The sequence below is a fragment of the Taurulus bubalis genome, assembly GCF_910589615.1.
Source record: "Taurulus bubalis genome assembly, chromosome: 1".
Lineage (NCBI taxonomy): Eukaryota > Metazoa > Chordata > Actinopteri > Perciformes > Cottidae > Taurulus > Taurulus bubalis.
The window spans coordinates 6123645-6145826 of NC_136589.1; the positions used below are offsets into that span (position 1 = coordinate 6123645).

Below are 22182 nucleotides of genomic sequence, written 5' to 3' on the forward strand. Positions count from 1 at the left end.
GAATTATATTATATTGAGTTTTAGTGCAGCTGTAGCCAACGGGACGTGTCTTTTTGCTGTGTTCCCGACAGCCCGTTTCAAGAGCTCTGAAGGGAGACTGAGCTGAGCGTGTTTCTGCTTTGGCACTTGACTACATAGACTGAAGAGTCTTTCTTTGACACAAAGGCAGAGGGTGTTTGGAAAGCACGACGGGGCAGTTAAACGTTTGAAGACGCGAAGCAAAAAGGTCAAAATGTTTATATTATTTTTGAAAAGGGAGGTGCTGAGATCTCCTTTCCGCCTGATTGGTCGAACTTGACAGTGATTGACGTGCATCCATGGCAACCGGGCAGCCAATCTGCCAAGTCCAATAGGAAATCATCGGAGGGGGCTCGACTGTCTTTTTCTCCCCCCTTAAAAAATACATCTCGGCACCGGTTTTAATTCTTTCGTACTTTCAATCCCAGCCTACCTTGAAAAATACATCGCGGCTCCGGCTTTAATTTGCTCGCACCTTTCCAGCCCCTTTGCCTGACAAGTTTGCCCAGCCTGAGGATGCGGTAGCCGGGCCCCCGCGCAGCATCGGTCCTCCTCCGCGGCGTTTGGGTGTTTGCGTCTTTCAGGGCTGGTCAGGCGATTGGTTCGGTGTAACTTTGGGATTGCCTCGTCTTGGACTGCTTCGGCGCGCGGAAGGCAGAAGCAAGGAGGACTCGACACGGAGGAGAGAGAGAGAGGGGAGAAAGGAGGGGGAGAGGGAAGCACAGGAGAAGCCTCCATGTTTCAGCTGCCCATCTTGAATTTCAGCCCCCAGCAGGTCGCCGGGGTCTGCGAGACTCTGGAGGAGAGCGGGGACGTCGAGCGCCTCGGCCGCTTCCTCTGGTCGCTGCCCGTCGCCCCGGCGGCCTGCGAGGTCCTCAACAAGAACGAGTCGGTGTTGAGGGCCCGGGCGGTCGTCGCCTTCCACACCGGCAATTTCCGTGAACTCTACCACATCCTGGAGAACCACAAGTTCACCAAAGAGTCGCACACGAAGCTGCAGGCGCTGTGGCTCGAAGCGCACTACCAGGAGGCGGAGAAGCTGCGGGGACGCCCGCTGGGGCCGGTGGACAAGTACAGGGTGCGGAAGAAGTTCCCCCTACCCAGAACCATATGGGATGGAGAGCAGAAGACCCACTGCTTCAAGGAGAGAACCCGGCACTTGTTAAGAGAATGGTATTTGCAGGATCCCTACCCGAATCCCAGTAAAAAGAGGGAGCTTGCACAGGCTACAGGACTTACACCCACACAAGTAGGAAACTGGTTCAAAAATCGCAGACAAAGAGACAGAGCAGCGGCTGCGAAGAACAGGTGAGCAGCATGGATCTCTCGAAGGGGTTCTCATCGCGAAATGCAACACCAAACAAAGTATTTGGTCATATAGGAAAGAGGGAAAAACACCCTGCATCCGGACTCGACGTGTGCATCGTGAGATTTCATATCTTTCAGTTTGATTTATAGCAAAACAAACCGGTTGGAGCATCTCAGTTCGTATATTTCTCTCGATATTAGATTCTGAATCGTTGTATAACCCTAAAATCGCTTTTTCTATTGTAATTAATGTTGCTCGCAGTGTCTGGCATGACGTTATAGTTTCAGGGGTTTCAAATGACGAAAATTGACAGCAGTTGTGACAATAACAAAATAAGTATTTGCCATATAATTGTAGGTTATTTGGAGTGCAAACCTCTGGATGAATGGGTTTTACTTTATTTGTTATGAATAAGAATAACACATTGCTCCAGAACACTATTTAGGCTAACATGAAGAATAAGCTAAACAGTAACATGCTATTATGTTTTAGTGACCCCAGTAAACCAACGAATATATGTATGATCTATAATGATAATCTAATATGTGTTATGTATTTTAATAGACCGGATGCTAATTTCCAATATCAGTTTATAGTCAATCGGTTAAAAGGCCTATTGCAGTGTGGGTCGAGGTCACACTGCTGTATTGGTCATGTTTAATGCAGCCAAAACAGCCTAAACATTTCCAGTTTATAGTGAATGTAATCAATAGCCTACATTAATTCGTGAGATCTTCATGAAATGACAAAATCATTTGTAATTATCGTAGTTAAGCCTATTGTAAATAACCGATCTTGCCTGCATAATTATAATATACCATAGCAGTGCTATTTGTTTGTATAAGGAATATGTATTACTATTAGCCCCACACAAATGGCAGTTTTACATAATATAATTCCATATTGTGTGTTTTATTAAAGTGAAGGGGAAACAATAAGCTAATGGGTTGAGATAGCAGACCATCTGTCTAATTCAATTTTGTGTCAGCATATATATTTTTTAAACATCAAATAAAATGCACAGAATTAAATTAGGCTTACATAAATAAATAGAAAATAAACCTCAGTTAAAGAAGATCAGCGGAAATAAATATTTTCCTCCAATTGTGTTTTAAAAATTGAAAACATTTTTTTTTTTTCCTAAAAAAAAAAATGTTTTCAATTATACTTCAATAAATAAACTCTGCACATGACGCGTGTTCGTAACGCCCTGTCTCGTGTCCTCTGCCCAGGCTCCAGCAGCAGGTCCTGTCCGGCGGCTCGGTTCGCTCCCTGGCGGACGAGGACGGCACCGTGGACCGCCTGGGGAACTCCTCCAGTCCGGAGGCCAGTCTGTCCAGCAAAGCAGCCGCCTCGGCCATCTCCATCACCTCCAGCGACAGTGAATGTGACATCTGACGGGCAGATCGACGGCGTTGATGAATTAAAGGGGGATAGGAGTGAAAGACAATCCGATAAAAACAAGTCCTAGTGCCTGCGTTGAGTACAAAACACACACACACACACACACACACACACACACACACACACACACACATACACACACATACTGATATCTGAAGGGTGCCAAAACATGAGGGGATCTGTGATCTGCGGCGGACTGCCCGTCCTTTTCCTTTTAGGCCTACATTTTTTTTGTTTGCGTTTTACCCACGTGTGGATAACTGAACTTAATATGGACGAAACCTATTTGACGGACTAATAAACCAGCGCCCCGAGATGAAAAGTAAACAGAAGAAGAAAAAAAAAATACAAAAAAGAAGGGGGACGAAGGCATTCGAGCGCCTAACCTGCTGTTCTCTGTGGGTATTTCATGTTGAAAAAGAACTGTGATATTTTTACTTTACTTTCAAAGTTTTATAAATAATGTTTATTTGCCTATTTAAAAAAGATCTGCTCTGTCTCTTCGAATTTCATATTCATTTGCTTGGTGTTTTTAATACTTACCTTGTGCACAGGTGAACCTGTTGAGCATGCGCGCTTTAGTGAAAAATGTGTTTCAATAAAAGAAAAAAAAGTAAAGATAACTTAATAAAATAATTGTTCATCAAGAGAGAATAACGTTTAGTCTTACTTTTTTATTGCTGTTTGGGGAAAAAAAAAAGACAGTCATGAATACAATTATTAAATATTAACATTTTTATATATAAAAAAAAATCCTCTTGGATGTTTTCACGAAGAGAGAACTTTGACTGATTATAACACCACGGTGCTATATTCCCTGACACCTTTTAGAGCGAGGCCTAATTGGCCAACATGCTTTGCGTCGTGTAATGCAGGATGACAGCGAGAGGTCACGGAGAGGCCGACTCGCTAACCCGGATGATCTGGAGAGAGATCATGGAGATCACAACACAGCAGATTGTAGAAATGGGCCTTGTTCTGTCCGTGCAGGACAGCCGCGTAGAAACAAGCTCCTCAGCTCTCTGCAAGTCTCCATTTCCCCACGACAGGCTTTGATTTAGAAGGCCATACTTGGTGCAAATGCACCTTGACAGATGTATTATGGCTAAATCATTGTAATATTGTGTGTAGCATTATTGCGCACACATAGTATTATTATAAATGTACACATGTATCTGTTTGGACAAAATGGCTTTTTTGCCTTTTCTTGTTTTGCCATTTTAATTGACTACATGATTGTTTATGTGATGCTTTTATACAGCAGTTTCCCTCCCTCGATTAGTTTAAATGTTCCTTTTAAACGAATCTTCACAATATTCCAATATTTTTTCCTCTAATGAGGTAAAGATACTCTATTTATACTCTTTTTTTTTCGGCGGAAGGCTATAATATCTCATACTATTTGTTTTGTTGTTGTATATCTGCAGCATCCTTCCAAACTAAAATCTTTAATTATTCTCTAGGTTGAAAACAATGTCTGTAAAATATATCTACCTGCGCAGCATATTACTAAACATTTCTACTGCACTGAAATATACTTTTTTTTATATACAGAGCAAATACCCTGAAGTCTCAATGTGCTGCGCAACAAAGCGAGCAAAGCAGACTAAACCAGAAGTTAAAGTTGAGCTTTTCCAACTGATGGGACAGACACCTGGTTTCGTCCAATTTGCTATTAATTAGGCTACAGTAACTTCTGAGACAGACAAAGGCCTTTCAGCTTGAACACAGAAGCTAAATCTGTATGGAGAGAGAGAGAGAGAGAGAGAGAGAGAGAGAGAGAGAGAGAGAGAGAGACAGAGAGACAGAGAGAGAGAGAGAGAGAGAGGAAACAAGTGAAGGGAAATAAATAGGGAGGATGGGAGGGGGGTCTTTTTATTTTTTATTTTTGCTGCTCCTCTTTCAAACCACGGGGACAAAATGGCTGAATATTTCCGTCTCTATTGAAAATAAGGACGACCGGGGGGACTGGATGAAAAAGTCTTTCTCGCAGTCAATAAGGTTGTCAAACTGGTCAGCGGTAATCAGTGCTAATGATGGGTCTGGGGTCCCTGCTCGGACAAAAGGGGCCCTGCTGCTGTTTTGTAAAGGGAAGCGACCGCGGGTCCCTCTCCAAAGAAAAGACTCCTGTGAGGGTAGTCTGGGGCACGGAAATCACAACTTCTCTTGTGTGTGTGCGTGTGTGCGTGTGTGTGTGTGTGCGCGCGCGTGTGTGCACGCGCGCTACAGTTTGAGCTTATGGCTTGGCCTATTAAAAGGATTTAATTACCAGTTGATTGGTTTCCGGCTTGTAGTGAATACTCATAGGAGCAGCAGCATACTTCAGTAAATTAATAGATGGTTGAATGTAGTTCGTTCTAACGTGATCGCGGTATTGTGGAGAATACATTTCATCTTGCTGGGCAACTTCACCAAGTATAGTCTATTTCAGCTTCAAAGTATTTTGACAAGTTAAGGGTTCTCAGTGGATAAGTGAGGTTCACTTGCATATCTCTTTCATCTTTGGTTGTGATGTGTTGAATGGCGGCTGCAGCCTTGACTATACGTCTGTCTCACACACTCTGACTTGCGATATAGTTTTTCTGGATACATGACTGCATGACCGATATATCTGCAGATAGTCTTTATTGGCATGATTGGACCGCGTATTATAAATATGCATTTTTAATAAAACCTCAGACTCTTCTAGCTATACTTCATTTGATCATAAAATGTGTACCAGAATAAATACATATTATACGAAGACTATAGTCGTAATACCAATACCAGTAATACTTGTAAATAATAATGATTATGGCCTGATAATGTTAATTGTAATGCATTTTTATTGAAAGGAAACTGCTTTGGAGCTGCTTCATCACATTATATAAGAACAGTATCCTAATTAAAAACAAATAAGAGTAAATAAAAACAAATAAGTAGGCCTATATTGATTGCTAAAACAAATAAACTAAACCTCAAACTGCCATAACCAATGCTGGTACGATTGAAGTGTTTATATTCTTGTATACAGCGACCCGAGGAGTCCCACAGTCTCTAACCAGAAGAGAGGCATTTAAAAGTCTGGCTGTAGGGTGACACACAGTGTAACCTTTTATTACCAATACACAGAGAGGAAACAGAAAGAAGGTCACAGATACGAGGTGTTATAGAAACGTTTTATTTTTACCGCAGCTCTGAACTTTCTCTCCCCCCTGCTTTTTATATCCGTCCTGCCACGGTTAGATTGATATATTGCAAATTCCATTAATTTCCAATCACGACAAAACAGTCATACAATAAAATAAATGTTGAAAGCAGATGAAGGACCAACCTGGACTGTCTCTTCCCCGAAGAACCTGATACCTCCAGCACCTTTCTGTCTGTCTAAAATCAAATATGGCGTAGCACGACTCGATTGGTATAAAACACTCGTTTTATAACCGATGGATAAAAGAAAATAACACTAAACAAAATACACAACACGACTGAATGTATACGTTTAAACGTGTCCTGCTGCATGCATCCAAATGGTTGGCTGTTCAAACAACTTGTGTTGGTACTTGACTTCCGGTCTAATGTAATAACAGACAACTGGAAACAACAGTTTGTCCGATATACCAGTTAAAAAACACATCTGTTCAGTGTCTTAATGTCGTTGCACCTCATCTGGACCAGCCCAGTATCCGAAACATCATCTCGGAACGCAAACCGGAGTGATTTGATTAATCTGGGAGTATCTCCATCAGGGATTTGCTTATTTGTGTGTGATGCTCTGCAGAGCCAGTAGGCAGATCCTTCTAGTGGTGGGATCTAACTACATTTACACAAGCACTGCGCTTAAGTGCAATTTCATAAAAATAAAAAAACTCATTTATCCGGCAGGTTTTGTTACTATACTTTGCATTTTGAGATTATTGATTGGTACACTTGTGGAGTCTGCAGCCATCCAAAAACAACTGTTCTGCCATAAAGTCTGCTTTTATGATGCCTATAATGTTCAGTCTTTGTTAAAACTCTCATAGAGGTTTTATTAGTTTTAGCATTGCAGTAGTGGTGTTGAACTCGACTGCATTGTATTGAGAACTGTTCCTAATATTCTGCACACCTTATTAATGGAGCAACACCACCTTTAATAACCTCAATAATAAACACAATTTAAGCGAAATATTTTCAAAAACTGAACATTATGAGCGTTGTATTGGGCTGTAATGTATTACTGTTCAGTTGCAGTGACCACTGAGTGTATAATCAAGTGATATATTATGATGTATTATTATAGATTACCTGACAGTAATCACTTTACCAGCTGCAACATATGCAGCAATATCAAATATTCTGAAAGGGGTTATTCTTCATAATATGTTTACTTTTGTTACTTTATTTTGATGTTCCATTTTTAATGGATTTATACTTTTTTACTTAAAATATCTGCATGTTCCAACCCTGGATCCTTCCCCACAGCTAATAATAATAATAATGGTAATAGTAATAACAATAATAACAATAACTAACACAATGGTGATGGTGATGAAACACTGCAGCAGTGACACTGTCATCGCCACAGTTCACCCTCTCAACATGCCTCCTGAAGTTGTCGAGGTCGCTCAGCAGGGGAAACTTGTTCTTTTCAGCAGGGCTTTTGTTCTCTGCCCTCTTCCCTTTCAAACCAAAGCGCTCTCCATCCCATCCGCGCTCCAACAACTTATTATTTTTAACCCCCATTGCTTGTTGTTTACAAGGTTAAACTGCGTGATCTTTAAAATAGTAAAAGAAAGAAATAAAAGAAACTCCCCATCAAAATAGTTTGTTCCGAGGACCAAAGAAATCAACTGCGGGGTTCTTCTTTCTTTCTGTCAGCTCATTGTGCGAAAAGCCATGAATTTATATCAAAATATTCATTTGAAAACCGCTCTTTTCTCCGCCCTTGGAGATACAGCTATTTCGAGGCTCTTGTGTACGTTATTGTTAGCCGGCCGATGTTTTTTCCGCCCATCAGAAATGTTTTCTTCTCGAAGAATAAGAAACTATATCTCATTTGTGGTGTGTGTATAGCTGCATCATCTTCTGAAGGCTTCACTGAATTGCCCTCTGGAAATTAAACTGCAGACCAGTGATGCCCCCTGGTGGCAAACACTTGTGTAGCTTTCCTAATGCATTTGGACAGTATACTCCACAAACAGGCCAGTCACGAACAAGTTTTACCTGTTGAATTGAAACCTAAACAAAATATACTGGGAACAATTAATTGATGATATGTTTCCTGTAGCTCTTAGACGTAATGTTGTTGTGTTACTACCCATCTAAAGAAGTTTAACCACACACAGAGGAAAATAAATCCACATCATATTTAATAAATAATGTAGCCTTAACTGTTCAGTAAGACTTGCTGGTCTATACACGGTTGCAAAGAAGTAAAAAATAGTTTTTTTAAACAACCCATGTGTAGTTTGAGTGTGATTGTAAAACATAAACTCCTTTAAAAATCCCAGAAACAATACTGAGGGACTTGACCCAGGCGTCCTCTCAATGGAAGCTGTCCTGACTAGATTTAAAGATGGAGGTTGACACAATGCACGTCCCTAGCTCCAGTTAAAATGTAAATCGAGGAAGGCATACTCCTAACAAGTTAGATTGTAGGGTCAGTGAATGCTGATTCGCTGCAGGAGACTTTCAGAACCATGGACAGAGACACAGTTCCGCTACATGAATACACGGTTCCATAATATCTGTTTCAGATCATATCATTAACATTTTCTGGGTAACATCCCAAGTTAGTGTTTCAATGTGCAATAAACCCTGTGGACAGTATCGTCTGCTTAATCATGTGTATCTCTCCCGCAGAGCCAAACCACATACACGACTCTGTTTTCACATGTTGGCTACTTCTCAACACATTGATCACGTTCTGAGAGCAATTTGAACATAATAAAATAACAAAAACCTTTCGTAGTATTATACAGTACATGGCCAAAAGTATGTGGACACCCACGTGTGATTGTTGAACATTAAAACCATTCAAAACCTTACATATGTATACTGTATATCGATGCATTCAATCAGTCCAAATGATGTTAAAAATGGTTATTGTGCCTCATATCATATCAGTCATGTGTACAAAGGAAAAACGGGGGAGACGTTTTTCCGAAGTTCTTATTATTTTCCTCTAAAGGAGAAATATTTCATCATTTTGGAGCGTAATTATTAGTCGTAGCCAGTAAAGTAGGAGCAAATATTCAGCATCAAATCTGTTGGAGTAACACAGTGTGACCACGCCCACCACGGTTCCTTAAGTTCCGTTTCCGCCGCCATGAAACCTCTCGAACGAGCTGAATCCAATTCTGTATAGAATTATATTTAAAGTTGAATCCAATTCTATTAAATATATCATCATGTAGAGTTAAATATGAACACTAAATAGAGCAAAAACATACTTATTAACTCTGAGGTGGGAGTAGATTGTACTCTATTTAGACTGGAACCAAATGTTACATTTTTTTGATATTTTGTATATATTTTATGAGTTTCCTTTCATTAAAGGTGCTCTAAGACCTATTTCATATAGCCCAAAAAAACTTTAACATGGTATTTCTGCATTTCTGTATTGACATTTTTGTTCAAACTTTAGGATACTTTCTGTTGCTCTAAAAGTCTCCTGTCTATTTTTTTCAATTTGAGTCAAATTTACTTTGACAAATTGACTGTGTAACAACACATATAAATAATAAGCCTCTGTAATGTTATCACACTAATTACATTCAAGACACATTGCACTTTTTAGTAGATGATGAAGCCTCTTTACTGTGGCTTACTTAAAATACTATAATTACTAATTACAGGAAGTTACATACATTGGAGGGCTAGGTATTGATCACATTGAACCACGACTGGAGTTCACATATAGGCTTATTTTCTTCAAATTATACCTCCACGAGACCGCTGTAATACTTTTCTTAACAGACGTCGATAGACTCCGTTTAGTTCTGCTTTAAAAAGGCTCCGATCAATCGATACATCGCTGCAACCTTGGCTCGCCTGCTTCTCTTTCAAATCTGTATTTGTTAGCAGATACAATGCAAACAATGTGAGGCAATTATGTGAAGTCAGCCAGCGTCCACATCATCGGGCTGCTCTGCCACAAAGAGGACTAATGTCCGCATGGATCCTCCACCTGCTATCGGAGCTGCAAGGAGCCTTTGTTTTAACAGGCGCTGGTGACTAAATGTAAGATGGAAATATGATCCAGTCCTGTGTGTGGGGAGATTTATTTTATGAAGATGCCTGCTAGAGGTCAGATGACCTACAGCAAGTCAAAGACTGTGTGGATTTCAGGCAGTGGGTTTAACCAGATGTTGTGATAACTTTACTATTGGTAGGACTCATGTATGTTTTATAAGATGATGGTTTCCATTAACATTATTTTAAGCATGTCAAGAAAGCATGCCAAGAAAGACAATTATTACTGTGAAGTTTTCTCAGGTCAGAGAGTGAAGTACATTATTCGGCCACTAGATGGAGACGGTGACTAACGAAAGAGACTTCCTATAGAAGCCTGGTTTTATTTGATCCAGATATGAATGAATGTGATTCCAAAATATGCTTTCCCCCCCTGTGGCTTATTCATCAGCATTCATTTCTTCTAACTACTGAACTAAAACACTGACTACACACATCAAATATTTATGTGGGTTTGCACCTTTATTTATTTGTTTTTAACTTTGAAATGTTTCTTCTTGCTTGTTTTATTTTTATGAAAGGCCTTGAGCCCTCAAATTAAATGTTTTCTCTTCAGTAATCTTACAAAATATGACTCTGAAATATGACAAGTGCTGTGAGATTAATGTGTATGCTACATGCTTATCATAATTTAATTTCCCTTATTTATTATTTTATCCGTTTTCTTATTTATTATATTTCCATTTAAAGCGTTTTAAGTATATGATATGTTTAATATTTACTTTTACATGAAGCATTTTTAAATGCAATGCTCATATTTCACTCAGATAAGCACTGTGACACATGTGTTTCATGAAAGGTCGGGTGTTGTTGTCTCTTTTTTTTACCATTAAACCTAAGTATGAACATCATATAGGACTATATACTTATATAAGACAAGCTGTCTTTTATAAGTTTATTTGATAAAAGCTTGCAACTGTCGTGTCTGTACATGTAGTACTAACCTTTGACCACAAGATGGTGGACAAGATCCATAGTGAAGAAGAAACGACTCAGCAGCTCTGCAGCAGGTTTGTACACTTGTGTCATACATCAAGATATCAATATATCAATGCAAAGCATCATATTGCCAACGTAGCCTTTAATGACTACTTTTATTAGAAAAATAAATAATAGTGTCACACAGAGGACAATGTTTTAAGAGGATGTGTTTTTTTTATTTTATTTTTTTTCAGGCCTCCATTTAGGCTTCATTTAATTTAAGAATATCCCTACATTAAGAATAGCATTAACTGTACAAAGAACCCTTTAAATGCATTTTTGACTGCATACAAACACACTACAGGTACACCAGAAGTAAGTTCGAAGGTGTAAATGAGCGGACAGTATTACTGAAAGGAAGGTGTGAACGTACATGTGTAAGAAAGTGTTGAGGCAGGGCAAGGGCACCAGTTGGGATTTTTAAGGGGTCTATATTTAAACTCCCTGGTCTCCAGTTTCTGCAGCTGTCGCCAAGTTTAAGTTCAGCACCTTGAGCCTTTCTCAGTCATGCTCTTGAGTTATAGTTATAAACCTGACAAACTCTGAGACGGAGAGCGTGAAGCAGAGACCCTCGTCTGTCCTTCACGTGGTGTCTCCTGCAGCTTCAGAAAGTCCAAATCGTCTCGGTGTCACTGAACTGCGCCGCCTGCTTAATTATCAGCTCATCCTTATCTGACATCCTTAACATCACTTTATAATGCATCACGCTATGCCACAATATTACTGCACTTCTTCTGAAATGTTTGACCAACTCACATCTTAGTTTCCCCCTTTTCATCTTCCTTAAATTATATGATCAATGGTTCAGAGTTGACACTTTTTGTTTTTGTATTGGTTTGTTCCCCTGCTTTCTAATTATTTATTATGAAGTCAAACATATTTGTATTTATACTTTGTATTTATATATTTGCAAGCCCCCAGGGTTCTTTTGTTTTTAATGTAGTGCAGCATGGCTATGACATACTTGTAATATCCGGGATATAACCAGTACCATTGTGATCATGTCACATACATTCCAGTGTTAGTTCAAACCTGTCCCCTTAGCAGTTTTAGATATTGTATCAAAACAGACAGAGGAGTAAATTATTCAGAGATTTTTAGCTCTGTCTCTGTAACTTTCCAAGTGCTCAAATAATATCCACAATCGGATTAGAACCTAAATGTTTGGAGGCGATAATTATAATAGATTATGCTTTTCATACACCTTTTCAGAACCCGCAAAAAGATAACCATTACTGATGGAACAATTACTGTGTGAAACCAGCTCCCTGATTTATGTTTCACCTACTTTTGTACGTACCATGAAATACTGTTGAATCATGAGTAATACTGCATCGACTGTAACCTGCATGTCCCAGTGAGTACTGCAACAGGAGCAGAGCAGTCTGTGTTGTTGTCCTGATTTAGGACAGACAGGATCACTATGGACATACGATATTTAAACTTTTTGTGTTTTTATCGGTTTCTTTTTTCTGTCTATATGCTCATGTTTTTCCGTTGACTCGAATCTGCCTGCGTTTGTTGTGTGTTGGGTTGTTTTATGACTGAATGAAACAAAACCAAAGTGTCAGACTTGTATCAACTGTGATGTTTGTCACTTTAAACATTTTAATTAGAGACTGTGAGAAACTACGAATTAGAGAATTTCACTCTGTGTTTGAGAGAGTAATGATTATCATTTGAGAGGTATGCTAAAGCAACTGGATAAAAGAGATTTTAATTTAATCTATACTGATTTAAAAAAATACATGTATATGTGCCTTTCTGTAAATGATATTGAGTACTATTCCAGTGAAACATTACTCTACTCAACCATAACTATTTGTTACTTAAAAATGTTTCATGTATGTGGTTGGTTAAAATTGTCTCTGTATGCGTATTACTTTGAAATATATATATACTTAAAATGAAGGGAAACAAAGTACTGTAAATGTAAAATATTTAGGTCTAAATATCTGATCTGCTTCTTCAGGTTTTTCTGCAGGCAGCAGCAGCCACTGGACGACGAGCAGCCGGAGGATGATGAGAAGGCTTCCTCTTTTCTGCTCCTTCTTTGATGGGTAAGTGGATTTACACAAATGTTTTTCCAACTGTTCCAAAATGCAGGCTTGATAAAGACATTTCAGTTGTTTCTTTTTTGGAGCCAGATGACAAACTCTTCTGTGAGTAATTATAGCTGCCACATATGATAAACATGTTTCTCACATAGGACAAAGATCCTACTAATTTAGCACTCCGGCCTATACTTTGTACGTAGTAAAACAATCATTCGTCATGCAGACCGACTACATGGATGGATGATATATAGGCAGACAAAGAGACAGATGGATAGATGGACAGGCAGACTCTGTGTCTGCTGAAGTAGCGCCTACTGTCCAGTGGCAGCTCTGTGCCTAATAACAGAGCTTAGCTGGCATACCAGAGCCGGTGGCACATTGGTGTAGCGGTAACTCAGAGAGAGCCTGGTAATTACCACCGGCCGCTGACACCATGCTGCAAATGCACCAGTCAGCACTGAGAGGACCAGCGGAGCATTTCCCCCTCCCTTATGCTGCCAGGATGCCCTGGTGATCAGCCATGGCACACAATTTATTAGGGAAGAACATGCTCTCACCAAACAGCAGAAAATATGATTTCTTCCTGCTTCATTAATGCAAATCTGAATGTGGTCATAATGTGTTTGTTCACGCTGATCTTTCTCTCTTTCTGCCCTTGTTTTGGATTCACTCAACTGGGCCATAAGCACTGCAGGAGGAATCATGAAGGCTTTCTCTCAGGAGAGGCCCGCTGGAAAACATACTGCAGGGCCGGAATGGGAAGTTTATTTTGCTTGGTGCATGAATATCTGTGGGATGTGGGGCTCTGTGCACAGAGGGCTGCAGCACTCCAGTTTCATCACTGCAGCAGCCTCCTCCTCTTTCACTGTCTGAGGAAATAATTTCAGTTCATCCCCCACTGCATCCTAATAATTCCTAATCCCTCACTCATCTTAATTTCATGCCTTCTCTTCTCTCCTTGCCCTCTGTGTTTCCCTCCCTGTTCTTCTATCATCTGCAGTCTAAAATAGGCCCAGCAGCAGCTTTTCTCTGGGCCTTTTGTCCCTGCTCAGGGAGACGTTTGGCACACAGAGGATCGTGTTACAACTTTCATTTCCTGAATATTTTTCCTTTTTTTTCCTGTGTGGAAACCAAGAAGGGTATTTTATCCTCCTGCTCTGCAGCGTAGAGATGAAGGGCGAGGGGAGCGAGATGGCAGCTCAGATTCGGGCTGCTGTCACTCCAACGTCGGCAAACAAATAAAGTGCAAACTGCACGTAGCTCCAGGGTCCTGGTGGAGCGTAGCTGTGGTTTGGGCACAGCGGGGGTGTGGATCGTGTGTGTGAAGTAGGGGGGCTTGGTTACTTGAGCTATTTGTGAGCCCCGGGATAGGTGAGGTGATGCCCTTTGGGAGTGTGAGGTATATTTCATTATCCCATATCCCATACCACTTCCTCTTGTTGTGTCTGCCACCCCCTCCCCAAAAGCCCCTTCAGTGATGTGTCTGGGTTTATACTCGTGGATCTTTTTGGCTGGACACAGAAGCAGAACAACAAGCAGTATACTGGTAACAGTCTGCAGAATTATCAATTATTAATCCTATTGTTAATTATGTTAACTATGTCTATTAATGCCCATTATATGATACCAAACCTAGTCAGTATGACTCTAGCTATGTCTGGCTCCTTAAAACGGCTGTTTTACGTTCAGTAACACATATCTGGATACATTAGAATAGATGTCCAAGGCTGAAAGAGAAAATATACTTGAGATGTTTTTTTGTGAATTTTTTATTTCATATTTTTTTAACGTCGGTAAATTAACTTCAAAACATGGGGATGGTGTTATTCTATGTTTTTCTTCTTGTCAACAATAAGAAAAGACCAAAACTATGTCTTACTCCATCTTTCAATAATGTGGGACTTTCCACCCCTGCCTGTGACTCTCAGCCCATTGGTTCCTTCTGAAGACTTGGATCTTTAACAGCAACTCACAAATATAGTTTTATTTAAAAAAAATGTTTTTACTAAAACATCTCGGTACTGTAGTTTTTCATCCAATGTTGCTCAAACAGAAGTACATTGTGCATTTGTTAGAGATTTCCACTGTGGATTATTCAATAATTTACTGAATGTAATTAATTAATTGTTGGTTTTAGTCTTTTCATGGGATTTGTTGAGAATAAGTACAATATAGAATATCACCAGAGATCTGCTTTAAATTTAAGAGTTTTCTGTCTTCATTTTGTTTGTGCTCTTTATTATCTGATTTACATTTTTTCCCACGTTTAATAAACCATCAATACTTTAATTGATGTGGGACACAGTAGAGCTCTACTGTTTCTGCACCTGTTATGAAGTGTACATACATTGAGAGCATCAGTTGTGTATTAATCCGCAACTGAAAATAGTCCCCAATAGATGCACTATTTATTTCTGATTGAGTAACGTTTGCTAAATACAGCAACCAGCTATTTATGAGAAATGTAGAACCTTTTTAAGAAATGAAAGTATTATTTACATCTTCAGTAAGAACAAATGGGCTGAGAGCCACAAACCTCCAACGCATTGTTAGTTTTGTTTTTTCCATTGTAGTTTTTTTGACAATAGGAAATGTATCGAATAACAACAGTCTTTGCAAAAGGTGATTAAATGATTACTCCTTCTCTAAAGTGTACATGTTCTTTGAGCAACATTTAAGAAAGCTATGGATTGGATATTTGAATCTGTACTTTTATTTCCATTTAGTATGATAGTAAACTAATAACAATCCTACTTATATAGTATATTGTATAGCATACTGCTCCTGCCCCTACGTTCAGTTGTCTTCCTCTCGATTCACTATTTTCTTAGTCTGTCCTTCATCAGGTATTGATACATCCCATAAAGGACATATTTACAGTTGAATTATCATATTGTAGTGTTGGATATAATACAGATATGTTTTAATGTAGCTTTGAAAGGCTGTAACTAACTAAGAAAAGGCAGTTTCACAAATGTATCCCAAAAAACATCCCAGACTGATGTCACTTTCCGGCTCAAACATATGAGACTAATGCCACTATCATCTTTCTCTCCAGGCTCCAAAAATATACATATCTGATTCTTAGCAACCAGAGCTGGGTTTTGTCTCTGGAGGAGAACGGGCTGGTTGGTTATATGAGCCTGTTCCTTCCAGCCACATTTTTTATACACAAGTCGTCCTCTAACGTAGACATTACACACGTCTTATCTTGTCCTTTTGTCTTTTCCTCTTGTAACATATTACAAAATATCCCTCTTTCATCAGGTAATGTATATGACGCTGTCCTTCATTTGACACACAACATGCTATTTAACACCCTAATGGGTCGGGATCGTCTGCAGAGTCTCCTTCTCCTCGTGTCTGAACTCTGGGTCATACATCACTCATCCGACTGGAAGAAAGAGATAAATATTTCTTTCAGCTCTGTCACATAGGAGCTTCCTGTTGGACGAAAAGGCTTCCTATTCTCTGGCTCGCGGCTCCCACATCAGTATAATTAACATTTCTCAGATGCAGTAGCATAATCCCTCTGATCTCTTTATACTTATGTCATAGAAATATAGCAGACCCCTGCCATCTAGAATGTGTTTTACTTTAATCAGCTTTATTTCCTCTGGTACACCCACACTCCAAGTATGGTACACGTGAGTGTGGCCAAGCCCACACACACACACACACACACACACACACGCACACACACACACACTGCATCTGCCTCTGGGTACGTCCAGGCAGGAACATTGTTAGATCCATGCATCATTGGTAAGAAAATCTCTCTACCTCCCCCCACACCCACACCCACCACCGCCCCTCCTGCCTCTCTGAGGCAGACCTGAAAAGATCCTTTTGTCCCTCATCACCCGCCTGCTCCCTTCTCTCCCCCGTCTCCCCCTCACAGAGCCGGTGGTTATGGATACCTGGGACTGTCTCACACCCGGTAAAGCTACCTGCAGGCACCAGACCGTGGAAAGGCAACCAACAGTTCCCCATCTTTGTTTTTTGTCCTTATAGGAGATGCACATGGACTCTGATGCCAGAGAAAACATTAAGCCAGCTGAGGCGGACGGCGCAGGCTCATGCAGACTACTCTCCATGTTTATTTGCACACATCAGGGCCCTTCCTGCTGTTGATTTAGAGCCACTGCCACTTATGCCGATGAGAAATGAAATGCCCTTTTGATGACTCAGACTCTGTTTGCCATCAGCAGCTGTTGTTGCTGGCACCGGCGCGCTACAGGCTGACGTTACCTCCAGCTTTTGTCATCTAGTCTATAGGCTGGAGCGCGCCTACTATTTGCACTTGTTGCATGGCTGATGAGAGGAAGGCACAGTAGCTGATACAGCAGATAGATTTATGGCTGCAGTCGTCCCTCCGGATTCGAGAAGCGAGGGATTGGAGTATGATTAAAAGCACTGTCAGAGTTTCCGTGTCGGATTGATTTTAGTCTCTTGCACATCCTGAAGGTGACTCCGATAGTCTCCCTCTGCCATGTGGCACAGAGCCTTTTTAATCCTTGCTGTGTCTGTACGCTGCCGGACATGTTGTCATTAGATTAACAGGTATGAGGAGTCTCTTTGGTGGCTTTGTGATCACCTGTTTGTTAATTTGTGAATATTTAGCCACACTGAGTGCCAAGGACACGTGTTGTTGTCAGAACTATATGTGATCTGCAGGACCTTTGCTCTCTGCTGACCTCTGCTGAACGTGGCATATACAATACTGTTCGATTCACAGGTGTGGGCTATTGAAAACGTTTTTCATGTGACTGCTACATACAAGTTAAACCATTTGTATTTACTATACATTGAATTGACCTGGACGAACGTCTAAAAATATCCCTTAATGCTTTTAATTTGATATTTAATAAATACAACTGGCCATATAGTCAAGTAGTACATTGTTAAGGTGAGCAAAATATAGATAATCATCTCCATCTATGTTTTGTTTTGTGAACACATGTCACATTTCTGTTGGCATTTTGAAGTTAAACTCTTATTTTCATCTTGAAGCTAAAATCTAGATGTAGTGTCATGTAAGTCTACATTTACTTAAGTAGCAAACCTAAAATACTGCCTTTTTCCTAACTTTTACTTATTTTGCCAGAAATATGTAATGTTCCAGAAAAAAAAAGTTTATCAAGAATGTACTTTTCACTTCTACTCTTTCACATTTCTGGGGGAAATATAACTTATAACTAAATTAATCTGAACCTTTTTAAATATATAGAATACATTGCATTAATGAAAAATACAATGCACTGTTATAGATTAAACAACCAAACAACATATAAAATACATAAAACATAAAAAATATCGATCTAACAATGACATAAATAATAGCATAATAATAACAGACTGACAGGGGCGTTTCTGGCTGCTAATGGCTTTGTAATGCAGGACTTTTACAAAATATTGACTACTTTAAAATGTGGCTAATTTGACTCGTAAATGATCTGAATAGTTCTTCCACCACTGACTCTCACATATTCGACTAGAAATGCAAAAAGAAGAAACACTGACCAAAAAAGCCTGATGATGGAAGGTCTGCTGAGGACATTCAGACAGTCACATCACTCAAACACAACCATATGGATCTCCGTAGATGATAGATGGGGAGCACAGCCTGGTGTTTTTAGTAGACCTGAGGGGTTCAGAGAGAGAGAGAGAGAGGGAGAGAGAGAGGGGCCTCTGAGATGCAGAATACCTCAAGGTCCCTCCACTGAAGCCGGGCGTTGCAGCCCTGCAGCCCTGCAATCTTTGCAATCAGGCAGTAATGCTAGCAGCGACTGTTTCAGATTATGCTCAGGAAATCCTCTGTGCTCTCTGCTCAAAACAATTTACCCTGACATGAGCCCAAAGAAGAGTGTAGGGGGTGGGGGACAAGAGAGCTGTCCTCACCAGATTCCTGCTCTCAGGCCACCATATTCTCATATTCTGTCCTACAAATAACCACTTTATTTATCAGTACTACTATCACATTGTTGTTGTTTACGATGGAAGTTATTATGATGACCTCTATAAGAGTGGGAGTGCCTGCTAACAACTCCGCTAAAACTAATATTGTAGCAATTATATGTAAATATCTTATTATAGGCGCGATCATTTGTTTTGTTTATAGGACATCTATATTGATTTAGTAAGGCAGTGGACTTTAAACTCGTTCATATGAGATGTTTGCCATGTTTGTGTCAGAATATCCAGAGCTGGTATATAAAGGTTGAGTGGTGGCTCTTTCCCATGGCCCGGAACCGACAGAACAAACTCTCGGAGAGAGCAAAGAAAACACGGCAACAAAAAGCCAATGATCCGCAGCACTCCGGCTAAAAATGCCGAGAAAGAAGAAGAAAAAACTTTCTTCTTAAGCCAAATATGTATGACCCACGAAGCAGACACGATAATCAAAGGAACCAAACAACAGCCTCCTGGCAGACAGCTGCTCATGTTGACTCACATTTCTGTAATTAAATTTCCCTTTATGACTCTGTGTTTGAATTCTATGTTTTGAATTATCATTATTATTGTAAAAAAAAAACAACGAAGAACCCGTTCAGTGTTTAACACGAAATGACTCATGATGTTTTGATCGAGATTCAAATCCCAGATTTGATTCGCAGGGAATCTTTGCATGCATTTTTTTTTTTAAATCATGAATTCAATCAACAAAATAATACAAATAATAATGAGTAAATGAATTACATCCTTTCCTCTAATTCACGATTAATTAATGGTAAATTGTCAATTATTATATAGACCCGATTATTTTTGGTTTGTCTGAGGGACAGAATCTACGACACAGTAGTGTCTATTTTTTTTCTTCTCTAAATACACAAATAACACAGAGACAAATGTATTACTTTTGTTTTATTGGAAACTATTACCATGACTCTAATGAAAACGTTACCTCATAGTTTCCATCGCAGGAGGTTGCTATAATTCTTTTATCTCAACAAAATATCATAAATTAAGCATATGGGCAGTCCAGTTAAGTGTCTCGTTGAGTTAAGAGTTTCAGGCAGGTCCTGTTTGTGTGTTTTCGTGTGCAGGAGATGAGAAAAGCTCCTGTCAGTGGGGATATACAGGTTAAGCGCATAAAGGAATTTTGTTCTAACCAAATTTAACGACAGACAAGTCAGTCTATATTATAAGGTATAGGCTATAGTGTTATTTCATTAATGTTCTCAATCTGATACACTCATCAGTCTTCTTTTGGGTTTTTTTGTCGTTGTAAAATAGAATAATCTGGCAGCCTCTTTAAGAGCCCAAATCCACAAGACTGGAGGTTAGAGGTCCCAACAAGGAGTCCTGCAGTTGGTGCGGGTGTCCGTGCATGCTGTGCACCGGCTGTGGGGGCCCCAGGCCGGACATGGGGTAAGCGGAGGCCCCGGGGTGGTTCATGTTGCCCTGAAGCAAAAGCGCTGAGTTCTGGTCGGGGCTCTGAGGTGGAGAAAACTCGTCCTCCGAGCTGGACATGAGAGACTTGCCTCCGTCCAGCGGGGACAGCTGGTTCTGTTTGTTGCCGCCTGCGTTGCTGTTTTCACTGTTTTCTCTGGAAACGACAACAAGGAGAAATGAGAGAAAATACCCACATTTTGGAAGATTAAATCCTTATGTTGACATTGCATTTTGGAAAAAATGTAAAAGAGGGCAGCATAAAAGGCAGCCATAATTAGTATTTGTAGTAACACAACTGGTGAGGCCTAGGCCTGGAAGGAAAACCAATCAGAGAGGTTTAGTTATTTGCCTTCCTTGTAATTTTGAAGAATTGTTTTTATTTCTCCTCATGTTGTTTTGATATTTCCCGATAACTTAAAAAAATAAAGTTAAACCACGCGTTAATTATTCCACTGTAGCCCAGTTTAACCTTTTACACGTATCTCAAAAGTAGAGCATTGTTGTTAAAAAATGTGCCCTTATTGCTAGTATTTTCCAACATTATTAAACACAACGTTATCTTATTTTTGAAGCGGGTGCTTCTTCTTTTTTCAAGATTACGTGTTTATGTTACAATTCAGGCTCAAGTCAAACGGGACAGTTTCTGTTGAAGAAAGTCGATCATTTGTCAACAACAGGCGTCTGTTTACCACCACCACTGTTATCAGGAAGCGAAGGATTTGGGGACTAAACATCTCCAAAATTTAAAAAACAAATACTTCAACTTCTTAAAATGAAATGATTTCTTCCAGACAGACAGTAGTATTAATTCCCCTGCTTTGCTACTTCCTTGCAGTAGATGGAAACTGAGATTCCTGCACTTTCTGTTAGCTGCTTGTCGCAATATTTCCTTCTAACTCAAACCTTAATTTGCTCCTGAAACATATCAAAAGTAAACGTGTTGCTCTATAAATCGCATGCAGCTCCGCGGCTGCCAGGCACGTACCTCTCTTTCGCCTCCGCGGCTCTGTCTCGCTGCCGTCTGTTTTTGAACCAGTTGCTGACCTGCGTGGTGGTCAGTCCTGTGGCCTCGGCCAGCTCTCTCTTTTCCCGCGGGGACGGGTAGGGGTTGTGCGTGTACCACTCTCTCAGGACGCCCCTGGACTTCTCCTTAAAGCAGTAGCTGGTCTCCTCTCCGTCCCATATCGTGCGGGGCAGCGGGAATTTCCTCCGCACCCGGTACTTCCCTACAGCTCCGAGCGGCCGGCCGCGCAGCTTCTCCGCCTCCACGTAGTGCGCCTTCAGCCAGAGCTGCTGCAGCTTCGGGTGGTTGTGCGGAGAAAACTGGTGGCTTTCCAGAATCTTGTAAAGCTCTCTGAAGTTCCCCCGATGAAAGGCCACCACCGCCTTGGCTTTGAGGACACTTTCGTTCTTGTGGAGGTGATCACAAGCGGGTAGAGACCACAGGAAGCGGCCGAGCCTCTCCAGGTTCCCTCCCTGCTGCAACACCTCGCAAACGCACGCCACTTGCTCCTGCGTGAACCCGAATGACGGTAATATAGACATGATGTCCACGCTCCCTCCTGCGTCCAAAAACGCCGTTATCCAAAAAAAACGATAGCTGTCGTTTGCTGTCTGCGTTTAGTTTCTCGTCGCTACGCAATCCAGCGCAATCCGGCCGCGCAGCACGGGCCTATTGGCGATCCTCTCCACTCCAGCCCCTGATGCGCGCAGCAGATTGGGATGTTGATTGTTGGGACAATTTGTTCCTGTTGGAGATATGTCAGGCTTAAAGGGAGCCTGTGCGTTACGGTGATTGGCTCT

The 22182-nt window shown here is 40.5% G+C and overlaps 2 protein-coding genes across 2 annotated transcripts; one reads left to right on the forward strand and one right to left on the reverse strand.

Annotated features, from left to right (window-relative positions):
• Positions 1 to 754: 754 nt before the first annotated feature.
• Positions 755 to 2725, forward strand: LOC306743063 (homeobox protein SIX6; the record flags this gene model as incomplete). Its single annotated transcript, XM_079225544.1, has 2 exons — positions 755 to 1326; positions 2560 to 2725. 2 exons carry the CDS (start codon positions 755 to 757, stop codon positions 2723 to 2725), a joined length of 738 nt encoding a protein of 245 aa, XP_079081670.1.
• A 17108-nt stretch (positions 2726 to 19833) lies between these two features.
• Positions 19834 to 22182, reverse strand: LOC306737160 (homeobox protein six1b). Its single transcript, XM_079218861.1, has 2 exons — positions 21365 to 22182; positions 19834 to 20533 (listed from the first exon to the last, which is right to left on the reverse strand). The coding sequence occupies exons 1-2, from the start codon at positions 21922 to 21924 to the stop codon at positions 20239 to 20241; spliced, it is 855 nt and encodes a 284-aa protein (XP_079074987.1). The 5' UTR covers positions 21925 to 22182; the 3' UTR covers positions 19834 to 20238.

Bases quoted from the DNA above. Each gene is read 5' to 3' on its own strand.
- LOC306737160 (XM_079218861.1), bottom strand. From the start codon at position 21,924: ATGTCTATATTACCGTCATTCGGGTTCACGCAGGAGCAAGTGGCGTGC. The intron at 20,534-21,364 runs GTACGTGCCTGG...TGTCGTTTCCAG, and splicing joins GCCGCGGAGGCGAAAGAGAG to AGAAAACAGTGAAAACAGCA.